General features: G+C 45.7%; 1 protein-coding gene across 4 annotated transcripts in view; it reads left to right on the forward strand.

Moving 5' to 3' along the window:
* LOC118404487 (transcription factor GATA-4-like) overlaps positions 1-7,717 on the forward strand; it is a 51,893-nt gene extending 44,176 nt beyond the window's left edge. For 3 of the 4 annotated variants that reach the window (XM_035803573.1, XM_035803572.1, XM_035803575.1), the window contains exons 5-6: positions 6,720-6,843; positions 7,249-7,670. In XM_035803573.1, coding sequence (XP_035659466.1) covers positions 6,720-6,843; positions 7,249-7,523 — 399 coding nt within the window. In that variant the 3' untranslated portion in view covers positions 7,524-7,670. Of the gene's footprint in view, positions 1-6,719; positions 6,844-7,248 lie in introns of all 4 variants that reach the window. The other variant, XM_035803574.1, reaches the window with a different exon arrangement.
* Positions 7,718-12,242: the final 4,525 nt, after the last annotated feature.

A 12,242-nucleotide genomic window follows, 5' to 3' on the forward strand; every position in this document is an offset into this window, starting at 1 on the left:
GATCTGGCAATAAGCTATGGGAGAAAGTGCTACAAGTTCTATCATTGGATCTGGCAATAAGCTATGGGAGAATGTGCTACAAGTTCTATCATTGGACCTGGCTATAAGCTATGGGAGAATGTGCTACAAGTTCTATCATTGGATCTGGCAATAAGCTATGGGAGAAAGTGCTACAAGTTCTATCATTGGATCTGGCAATAAGCTATGGGAGAATGTGCTACAAGTTCTATCATTGGATCTGGCAATAAGCTATGGGAGAAAGTGCTACAAGTTCTATCATTGGATCTGGCAATAAGCTATGGGAGAATGTGCTACAAGTTCTATCATTGGACCTGGCTATAAGCTATGGGAGAATGTGCTACAAGTTCTATCATTGGATCTGGCAATAAGCTATGGGAGAAAGTGCTACAAGTTCTATCATTGGATCTGGCAATAAGCTATGGGAGAAAGTGCTACAAGTTCTATCATTGGATCTGGCAATAAGCTATGGGAGAATGTGCTACAAGTTCTATCATTGGACCTGGCTATAAGCTATGGGAGAATGTGCTACAAGATCTATCATTGGACCTGGCTATAAGCTATGGGAGAATGTGCTATAAGTTCTATCAGTGGATCTGGCTATAAGCTATGGGAGAATGTGCTACAATACAAGTTCTATCAGTGGATCTGTTAGATGTTGAAAACAATGCATCAGAGTAAAACGGAGAAACCAACGTTCGGCCAAGTCCCAAGGTCTTGTATGGCGTCATAAATTCATATTTGGTTTCAGAAGTCCCACTGAATTCTACCCCCTCTAAGGCTCATCCAACTGACAAGGCCAAAGTGTGGCGAGCAAACGTTATCGCTCCTGAGTTGAACTTGATCGTGACTGCTTGTTTGAAATTCCAGAAATGGCATTTAAATTGCGGAGTAAGAAGCAGAGTGGGCCCACTGATAAAGCGGCACTGCAAACCTGTTATCTAGAGTTACAGGCAAAACACGGGTGGCTGACTGAGAGAATTACAGATAAGAAACCTTCGGGACGGCTGAAAGTATCAGACATTGACATTGGCAAGGCTTCCCCACAGCTTTTACATGGGATTTGGGAAAGGTAACACCACAAAACAGGCAGGCTTAACATGTTGGGATCTGGGACAAAACAGGCAGGCTTCACATGTTGGGATCTGGGACAAAACAGGCAGGCTTAACATGTTGGGATCTGGGACAAAACAGGCAGGCTTCACATGCTGGGATCTGGGACAAAACAGGCAGGCTTAACGTGCTGGGATCTGGGACAAAACAGGCAGGCTTCACATGCTGGGATCTGGGAAAGGTGATGCCACAAAACAGGCAGTTTTACAGGCTGGGATCTGGGAAAGGCAGTGTTAGAGAACAGGCAGTTTGTACAGGCTGGGATTTGGGAAAGGTGATGCCACAAAACAGGCGTTCTTTACAGGCTGGGATCTGGGAAAGGCAATGCTAGAGAACAGGCGTTCTTTACAGGCTGGGATCTGGGAAAGGCAATGCTAGAGAACAGGCGTTCTTTACAGGCTGGGATCTGGGAAAGGTAATGCTATACACAGGCACTTTTACAGGCTGAGATCTGGGAAAGGCAATGCTAGAGAACAGGCACTTTTACAGGCTGAGATCTGGGAAAGGCAATGCTAGAGAACAGGCACTTTTACAGGCTGGGATCTGGGAAAGGCAATGCTAGAGAACAGGCGTTCTTTACAGGCTGGGATCTGGGAAAGGTAATGCTATACACAGGCACTTTTACAGGCTGAGATCTGGGAAAGGCAATGCTAGAGAACAGGCACTTTTACAGGCTGAGATCTGGGAAAGGCAATGCTAGAGAACAGGCACTTTTACAGGCTGGGATCTGGGAAAGGCAATGCTAGAGAACAGGCACTTTTACAGGCTGAGATCTGGGAAAGGCAATGCTAGAGAACAGGCACTTTTACAGGCTGGGATCTGGGAAAGGCAATGCTAGAGAACAGGCAGTTCATACAGGCTGGGATCTGGGAAAGGTTGTTCGTTGTGCCTGTAGTTGTTGCCATACTTGTGTGGCTGTTGTAAGTAGTAATAAAAAAAGGCTTTCATAAGAGCCGGAGAAAGTTGTTTGTATGTCTCAGTCTCAGGTTCCATCTTTATCTCAACCTTGTTGGGAATATGATAGGATTGTTTGATATGAGCAAAAGGTCTCCAACATCAGCCTTGTGCTAGTATCTACCCACCAGTGAGCTATCACAAGGATGAGGACACATATCCTTGTGCTGTCAGCACTCCTGGGTACTGAGGCAGGTTCTGAGGCCGCTGCTTGGGAAGAGCATATGGTGAGGGCTTCAGCACATGATGGTTCTGAGACCATTTGCCTATGATAACTCAAAGGTTCTGATTCTGCTGCGGGAAGGAGACAAGCAGGGCTTCCGCACATGATGGTTCTGAGACTATGACAACTCCACGGCAGGCCATATGGCAATGCTATTCATGATGGTTCTGAGACTATGCTAACTCCACAGCAGCCCATATGGCAATGCTGTATTCCAGGAGGGTCTGCATGGGGAGTTCCGACAACGATTTACGCTGAATTTAAAAGAACCCCCTACGTATTACGCTAAATCAAGGAAGGCAATTACGCTAAATTTGGTCGCCTCGCTACGAATTACGTAGATAAGATGGTTTTCCCTACGAATTACGGGAAATAAAATTGGCTGCCTACGCCTTACGTAAAAGAGCATGCAGACCCTCTTCCAGGCCCCCGCTCGGCCAGAATCTGCCCCCCCTCCCCTCCTCTCAGGGCTTCAGCACATGATGTTTCAGAGACTATGCTAACTCCACAGCAGCCCATATGGCAATGCTATTCATGATGGTTCAGAGACTATGCTAACTCCACAGCAGCCCAGATGGCAATGATATATTCCTGGGCCCTGCTCGGCCAGAATCTGCCCCCCCTCCCCTCCTCTCAGGGCTTCAGCACATGATGGTTCAGAGATTATGCTAACTCCACAGCAGCCCATATGGCAATGCTGTATTCCAGGCCCCTGCTCGGCCAGAACCTGCCCCCCTCCCCTCCTCTGCCTCTCCTCCTCGGATTTCAGCGGACACATTCCAGCCTGGCTGAGCGGATTAGTGGATTAACGAAAGGCCTGCCCAAATCCAGGGACTAGCGAGTTCAGGATGTGGCAAATCCTCCCCACGAGTCGGGAACAGCTGCCGCCAGCTGACAACCTGCCGATGGAGAGGTCGTGATGTATCCGTCACTATGGCAACCAGCTGACAACCTGATGATGGAGAGGTCGTGATGTACCATTGCCATGGCAACCTGCTGATGGAGGTCGTGATGTACCATTGCCATGGCAACCTGCCCATGGAGAGGTCGTGATGTACCATTGCCATGGCAACCTGCCCATGGAGAGGTCGTGATGTACCATTGCCATGGCAACCTGCCCATGGAGAGGTCGTGATGTACCATTGCCATGGCAACCTGCCCATGGAGAGGTCGTGATGTATCCGTCACTATGGCAACCAGCTGACAACCGGATGATGGAGAGGTCGTGATGTACCATTGCCATGGCAACCTGCCGATGGAGAGGTCGTGATGTATCCGTCACTATGGCAACCAGCTGACAACCTGCTGATGGAGAGGTCGTGATGTACCATTGCCATGGCAACCTGCCGATGGAGAGGTCGTGATGTATCCGTCACTATGGCAACCAGCTGACAACCTGCTGATGGAGAGGTCGTGATGTACCATTGCCATGGCAACCTGCTGATGGAGCGGTCATGATGTATCCATTGCCATGGCAACCAACTGACAACCTGCCGATGGAGAGGTCATGATATGATTGCCATGGCAACCTGCTCATGATGTGCCAATGGAGATGTCATAATGTCTCTCCTGTCAGATAGCTCAGAGTGAGTAACGGCGATGCCCTGCATCAGTAGAGCAATAATCAGCTGCAGGAGCATCAGTAGAGCAATAATCAGCTGTGGTAAGAATTTCAGATTCTGCTATCAGAAACAATCCACTGCTGATAAGGGAACACAAACCTTGATTAGCAAATCACCTGGTTTTGCTGGACCACCCATCAGAGTTTCTATCTTTGGAGACAAGCTTAGGGCTGAATAAAGGATCCGGAGTCATTAACATTTACCCTGCTACAAGAGCAGGTCGTGGTCTGTAGTTATCCCCTCCAAACACCGGCTATTTCTGTAGAACTATGCCTTACAGTCATGAGGTAAAACTCTAACCAGGCCGTGTCCGTGCACGGTGAGAAGCTGTTGTTAGCTGCCCCTTTTCCCCTGCCCTTCCTACCCAGGCCAGACGAGGTTTTCTGCTTGCTGATGTCACAAAGCTTTCATCTCTGCAATGCTCCATTGATTTGTTGTTGCCAGCAGCTCTTTGATAACGTGGCAGTGATACGAGTCAGAGGGGCAGTTAGATCGGAGTCAGAGGGGCAGTTAAGATAAGGAATACAGGACCCAAGGCACTGCTGACAATAGGCACCCTTCCCTTATCAGAACTGAAGGCATTGGTGACAATAGGCACTTTCTCCCTTATCAGGGCTCAGGGCATTGCAGGCAAAAGGCACCCCCTTCCCTAGCACAACCCAAGGCACAGCAGACAATCATATCAGCTTCCATCTCCAGTGCTTTTTCTAATGTCTGTCAGTCCCAGTTAAGTGACCCACTTCCCTGAGCTTGTATGGAGACTGTATTGTACCGGGACATTGGGAGGAAGTTTTACAGTTTTTATGGCACCTGGTGGAGCGCAGACCACCTGCTGTGACATCATCACCTGGGCGTGTCCTGCAACACCTGAGGAGGTCTCACTTACAGACAGGTGTGAAAGTGCTGGACAGGTGTTTAACTTCCCTTTATCTTAATTGCTTCACTTTATGAACAGTGTTGGAAGCATTTAAGATAATTAATGGTTCTGCCTTGATAGGTGACAAGACTCTCAGCCTCTGTTTTGTCCTTGTGTCCATTTTTTTTTTACTATATTCAAATATTACAGTGGCAAGTGTCTAAATCTTCAAACATTTCTGTCCCATCCCTGAACCCAACAACAGCAGAAGTTTTGTCTGAGGAAAGCCCATCGGGTGCCAAACTCCTCCCACCTAGCTATTGTTGCCTGACGAGTTCTGCCTTTATATATCATGTTAGAGGAAGAGTTGAATGGTTTCTGTCCCCATTAAGCAGATTAAGCTCATTTTGTGATGACAGTTGACTGCTAACTGACAATCAGAAACTATTTCTGCAATCTGCAGGAGTTTTAGATGAGTCACAGTGACTTCCAAACTAGTAGAGACTTTGTCACATCCCATCTGTTCCAAACGACGTTTCCTCTGTTTTTCGGGAGTCTGGCCAAAGTCAACTCCGCGCATGTTTGTGGGGATCAGCAGGAAGCATTTTAAGTTCCTTATCTCTGAACAACTCCACTGTAGCTTACAGCTATGCTGAGGACCGAACGTGTTCTTCTAATTCCCATTTAACATTCCTCAATCGGGGAGAACTCTCACCGGCTGGAGTGTTCCACTGCAAACATCAGTGGTGATGACTTAATGATTTATGGACTCTTTCTGACAACTAGCATTCATTTACTATGATTATGAAACAGCCAAGTGCCTTTCCTCTCCTATGTGTCTCTTTAGTCATACTGTTTCTGACTTCCCTGAACTTTCACAATGAATTGCTGAAAAATACTTTGCAGAGGGGAAACTAGAATTCACCTGGCAAGTTTTTAGTCTAGCAGGCTGTATTTCAGTGCACATAATTGCTATCAATCCTCTATTTGTAGTGTTTGTCAACAATTCTTTTCAAATCTCTTATCGGGAGTAAAGACAAAGTGCAGTCTTAGTGAACAAGATAGCTCCAGCAGTATCTGATGTTCCTGGGGCGGTTAAAACAGACTGTAGCCAACATGGGTAGGAAGTTGTGAGCATGTTGAACTTGAGGAATGAACTTGAGTGAGTGTAATTGTCTGGGGTTAGCGGATTGCTCCTGAAGCCTGAACAAATTACAGGAAATGGGTGGAAGCTGCTGCAGCCCCCCATACGGCCTGTTATCCCTGCAGCCCCCCATACGTCTCCTGTTATCCCGTCCCTGCAAACCTGAAACCAGGCAAGGGTAACCTGGGCACTGGGCAGGTAAGCTGGGAGCTTAGCTGCACATGTGGCAAAAATGGGACGTACTACATGTCAACCGGAAGTACAGCCCAACATGTGGCTAGGACAGGATCAGTTAGCTGCTGGGATTCCGTACCAGCTTCACCTGTAAACACTGGACTTACAGGGTCTTTCAGGGGGAGGCACAACTCTGGACTTACAGGGCTTTTGGGGGGAGGCACAACTCTGGACTTACAGAGGCTTTCAGGGGGAGGCACAACTCTGGACTTACAGAGGCTTTCAGGGGGAGGCACAACTCTGGACTTACAGGGGCTTTCAGGGGGAGGCACAACTCTGGACTTACAGAGGCTTTCAGGGGGAGGCACAACTCTGGACTTATAGGGTCTTTCAGGGGGACGCACAACTCTGGACATTATTATGAGGCTTAGTATCAACTTAGGATCAACTCTGGAAGTTTCTGCAGAAAAGCACAACCCTGGAATTGGGCTACAGTACAGGGTTTTGCCTGTTGACCTTGCTTGTCCCTTGTAAATGTAGTGTGATAACTTATACCAAGACTGTAATAGACTTTTCCCCAAAACTGTTTTCTTGACTTTTCCCTTTTCCTTGCAGGTGAACCGGCCGCTGGCCATGAAGAAAGATGGAATCCAGACGAGGAAGAGAAAACCTAAAACTCTAAACAAGGGGAAGGGAGGCGGAGACAGCAAGCCTCCAACTAGCACCAGTAATAACACAGGTGAGTGTGGTTATGTACAAACTAGCACCAGGAATAAAGCAGTACAGGTATCTACCTGCACAATTATCCTTAAAGTTTAAATGTGCTGTTGCCTGATGAAAAACTAATGTGGGGGGGATCCTGGCCCACTCTGAACAATCAGCCACAAGTTTAAACAGCTGTTTCTGCACTTCTCATGCATGTGACTGGCTATTGCAATGTATTGCCTGTCTTATGTGCAAGCTGCTACAGTTGTGGATCCAGGTTACCAAATGATAATGATTTTAATATTAATATTGGGTGTCTGTTATGATCCAGTACAGAAGTGATTATTGATGGTTGCAATGATTTTCCTCACTGTTGTCAGTTGTACAGTATGTTTATTGATAGATTGATTATTGATAGATTGATTATTGCTTATTGCAGGTGACTCCAGTGGTCCAGCTCACAGCACTGAGGAGACTCGCAGCCCTCACTATGGCAACCACTCGACCAATCAGGCGCCTCTCTCCCAGCCCTCCCACTCGCATCCCTCCATGATGATGAACCAGAGCCCCACCCTGGGGACCCTCCCCACCCCCGACCAGAGCCCCGGCCTGCAACCCCCCTACCCCAAGGTCTCCCCCTCACCCCCCGTTACCATGGCGATGGCTCTGGATGCCACAACCCACAGTCACCAAAACCACCCACATCACAACTGACAAGTCAGAACCTAGCCAAAACCACCCACATCACAACCAGCCAAAACCACCCACATCACAACCAGCCAAAACCACCCACATCACAACTGACAAGTCAGAACCCAGCCAAAACCACCCACATCACAACTGACAAGTCAGAACCTAGCCAAAACCACCCACATCACAACCAGCCAAAACCACCCACATCACAACCAGCCAAAACCACCCACATCACAACTGACAAGTCAGAACCTAGCCAAAACCACCCACATCACAACCAGCCAAAACCACCCACATCACAACCAGCCAAAACCACCTGCATCATAACTGACAAGTCAGAACCCAGTCAAAACTACCCACATCACAACTGACCAGTCAAAACCACTCACACCATAACCAGTCAAAACTACCCATATCACAACTGACCAGTCAAAACCACTCACACCATAACCAGTCAAAACTACCCATATCACAACTGACCAGTCAAAACCCTGCCAAAACCACCCACACAACTGACCAGCGAAAAACACCCATATCACAACTGACCAGTCAAAACTAACCACATCACAACTGACAAGTCAAAACTACCCACAACTGACCAGTCAAAACCACCCACACCACAACTGACCAGTCAAAACCCAGCCACATCACAACTGACCAGTCAAAACCACCCACATCACAACTGACCAGTCAGAGCCCAGTCAGAACAACCCACATCATGCCGGACCAATCAAAAACCAACAAAACTATCTCCATGACAAGCTGCCAGTCAGAACCATTTAAAGCACCAATGTCTGGATCCACTGAGAACCAGCATCAGTGTAGAACCAGCCACAACAGTTCCTGGATGTGCACACAGGATGCAAAGATGAAGACAAGTTTACTCATCAAAATTTCTGATAGGAGGTTCTGCAAACTCATGACATTTGACAATCCAAGAAACCTGCATTAAGAAGTTTAAGTTAATGAACACCAGACAATCACATGAAAACATTAATGACTAGAGTTTCTGATGAGAGCAAGAAGGAGAAGAGACTGCCTGATTATGTGCCAAAATGTTGCTTCTCACGTCGTCATGACAACTGCTGTCTCAAGGAGGGAGGAGTTTGACAATCATTAAGTTCTCACCAGGTGAAGCTGAAGCACAGGTGGACCCAGTGGGAGGACCAGGAAAATGTGCTTACGATAAAGGTCCTGAGATAAATAAGGGTTGGTGGGGGTTTTCACCCCTTACTTCTCACTGGGGAGTAGAGTAGCGTAGAAAGTAGGGTAAGAATTGGAGGTCACCTCTGTGTATAGAATTCTGCCATGTCATGGATGCTCAAGGACATGTGATTCTGGTACTGTGTAAGATAGAGGTCACCTCAAGGTGACCCTGACCTTCAGGAGAGGAGGGTTAGTTTGACATGAGACTGAGTGCAATCTGCCTCCCAGTTCTGGGCCTACAGAAACACTGACTAGTACACGTAGCGGATAATGTTGTCTTCTGGGCCTACACAGAAACTGACTAGTTTATGTAGCAGATAATGTTGTCTTCTGGGCCTACACAAACAATAAATGATTAGCTGACAATGGTGTCTGCCATACAATAATGCACCTCTCCACCTGAAGTCTGGCACAGAGAATCGGTGAATGCCAGGGTACAAATATCTTACACATCTACAATCATGTAATATAACAATCAAACATTAAAAAGGCTGCTGTAAAATGATTTCGTAAAATCATTTTATTGCACACAAGATAGAGATACATGTAATATTCAATGAAAAATCACATCGGACATGAGTTAAGGGACAAAACATGGATATCAGTAATCCAAAGCCATTGTACAGAATAGGTAACTATGGATACCAGCAATCTCCTCAATTATGCAGAATGGGTAACCATGGATACCAGTGATATTGTCATTGTACAGAGTAGGTAACTATGGATACCAGTAATCTTATCAATTGTGCAGAATGAATTACCATGGATACTAGTGCTGTTGCTATTATGAAAAATGGGTAACCATGGAAACCTGTGATGTTCTCTTTGTGCAGAATGGGTAACCAAAGATACCAGCGAAGTCCCCATTATGTAGAATGAAAAAGCTGGTAGCTTTGGCTTATAGAACATAAATACGTCTTCCAACACTGCAAAGCTGTTACTATTTCAGAATCACCAATTTGTGCCTTAAAGTATAAGTCTCAAAATTGTATTTATACTTTACCCATATCATGAACCTGAAGATGCCTTATGTATGATGCTAAGTTGCCTTAACTAAACCATTCCTATCCAAAATGCCTCTGAGGTGCCTAGTGCCTGTCTTAAGAACATGTACTGTGAGGTGCCTAGTGCTTGTCTGAAGAAGCTGTACCGAGAAATGTCTTGACTCATGGAAATCAGCAATACAGAAGACTTTCCTTTAAATTTGTTTCTCTGGAGTTTCTTAACCTTTTAACAGCAAAGCCATCCACTCTGCACAGCAAACAGCACCTGGGAAAGGGGCTTGGGTAGAGAAGGGTTAAGTACTGTACTTAGGATATTTATTGAGAATCTAATGTGTGAAATTGTAGATCAGGGCTAGAAAACTGTCCTGTGGTTAAAGCCCCGGTCACAAAGCGCGTACGATTCCTTGCGATTCCTTCCGATGCGCAGGATAAGTGCAGTGCGTCGTAAGTCGGAAGAAAATCGGAAGCAATGGTTTAAGTATATAAAGCCGTGGTCACAAAGCGCGTAGTGCATCGTACGATGAGGTCATAAGAGCGTGCCTGCGCCAATCGCAGTGGATCATAGTAAATCGGGGAGCGTCGTATGGCGAAAAATAGAGCTGAAATGGATTTTGAACATGTTCAAAATTTCGCTATCGTCGTAAGGTTTTATTTGCCCCCATAGCAGAGTTCATTACGGCAATTTTTGTCTACTGATGAGGTTATAGATTTATGATTTTTTAGTATGTTGTGATGGTTTCAGTTTTACCTGATATTGTCGATATTGACGAAAAGGGGAAATATATCAGTCGCAACTGCCACAGTCGCAACCAGAGAACAGCGCGTCACGCACAGGTGATGCAGACAATTGTTTGATCGCTTCATGCACGTGAGTTTATAATTAGATCAAATCTTAGCTCTCGTTGGTCTTGGGTCAGTTTACCATAATCGTAATAACCATGGGGACAACTCGAACATAAAGGCAGGCTCTATGAGTCGGAAATATATATGATATAATGCTTATCATTTGATTTTTGTATGATGGCATCTTTTTGTTGATAGCATATCATGATACGATCTTCGAAAGAGCCTGACACGTAGAGCCGGCAAGCAGGCCGAGATAACCATACCAGTACTCACGCTTGATTTGAACTTTTGCTTGTAATACTCTTGTTGTCATGGTCTTTTTTAATTTATTTTTACAGTTAAAGATATTATAGGAAGGTATTTAACAGCTACGTCCACATGTTTGTTGGTTAAAGAAGCACAAAAGCTGTCAGACGGCTATACAGAAGAGACACAAGTGAAAAATCGTGCGACGCTGGAAAAATTTTGAACACCATCCGATGCGTTGCGATGGCTTGCGATGCTTACGATTTTCTTGCGATGTACTGCGCTCATCGTACGATATGCGGAATAGTCCATCGCAAGGAATCGTACGCGCTTTGTGACCGGGGCTTAAGGAAGTAAACGTGCTGGGATGGAAAAGTCACTGCAATTATTAAAAATAAGCTTCCTTGGCTCTCCTGTGAGAAAATAAGAATGTCGTGAAACATGAAACCTTGTCATGAAACATGAAACCTTGTCATGAAACATGAAACCTTGTTGTGAAACATGAAACCTTGTTCTGTAGTTAGGATGAATGAATGAGCCGACATGACAGCAAGGTAGCCAATCCCTGGTGTCACTGGGGTATTGTAATCTATCACAATTGCACAAGTTGTATAAAACTTTATGTTTCCTTGAATAAATTTTGAAAATATGTCACTGACTCCTGGTTGTATTTTGTCCTAATGCCATTTTGATTTGATTATATGGATGACGTCCACTGGGCCCCCTAAAACTGATGATAAAAAGTTGGGTTGATGAAAAATGTTTCCTTTATTATCAAGTGATCAAGCAAACAAATGATGAAACACACAGATATACCATGATGTACCAAACAGTAAATCCTTTATTTTTGTCCTCTTATATATTCTTCTTAGACTGTGCCCTATTAAATTTCTAGTATTTTTTATGTATTCAAATCATAAGGCATATGTGAGCTTCTTTTTATATCATAATCAACGTTTCGTTTTTGTTATTTATGTAGTGGGCCCCCTTGGAAATCAACTTCAAACAAGTTGAAGGGGCTACCCACATGTTTTGAGATGAATAAATAAATAAATAAACAGAATGGTCACATTGTCATTTTCTATTTTGGAAACAGACAAAAATGTAATTAATCTGATGAAGTGGGGCAGTGTGGCTGTAAGAGGAGTTACCTAAAATCTGAACTCCCCAACTTTACTGTGGAGAGGTAGTTAGCTGGTGTGTAAGGCTGAAACTGAAGACCTAAGGCAGGTTTGTAGTGCTGAAACTGAAGCCAGCTGAACCAGCACCTTCAGGAAGCTGTGTGGGTGAGGAGGGATGAGGGGCTGCTGACAGATCCCGTACAGATGGGGTACAGGCAGGGGCAGGGACAGGCAGGGGGGTGGGGGCAGGGGGGGCAGGGACAGGGACAGGCAGGGGGGGGGGGTCCAGGGACAGGGAGACAGCTGAACCAGCACCT

Source organism: Branchiostoma floridae, chromosome 17, assembly GCF_000003815.2.
Source record: "Branchiostoma floridae strain S238N-H82 chromosome 17, Bfl_VNyyK, whole genome shotgun sequence".
NCBI classification, from domain to species: Eukaryota; Metazoa; Chordata; class Leptocardii; order Amphioxiformes; family Branchiostomatidae; genus Branchiostoma; species Branchiostoma floridae.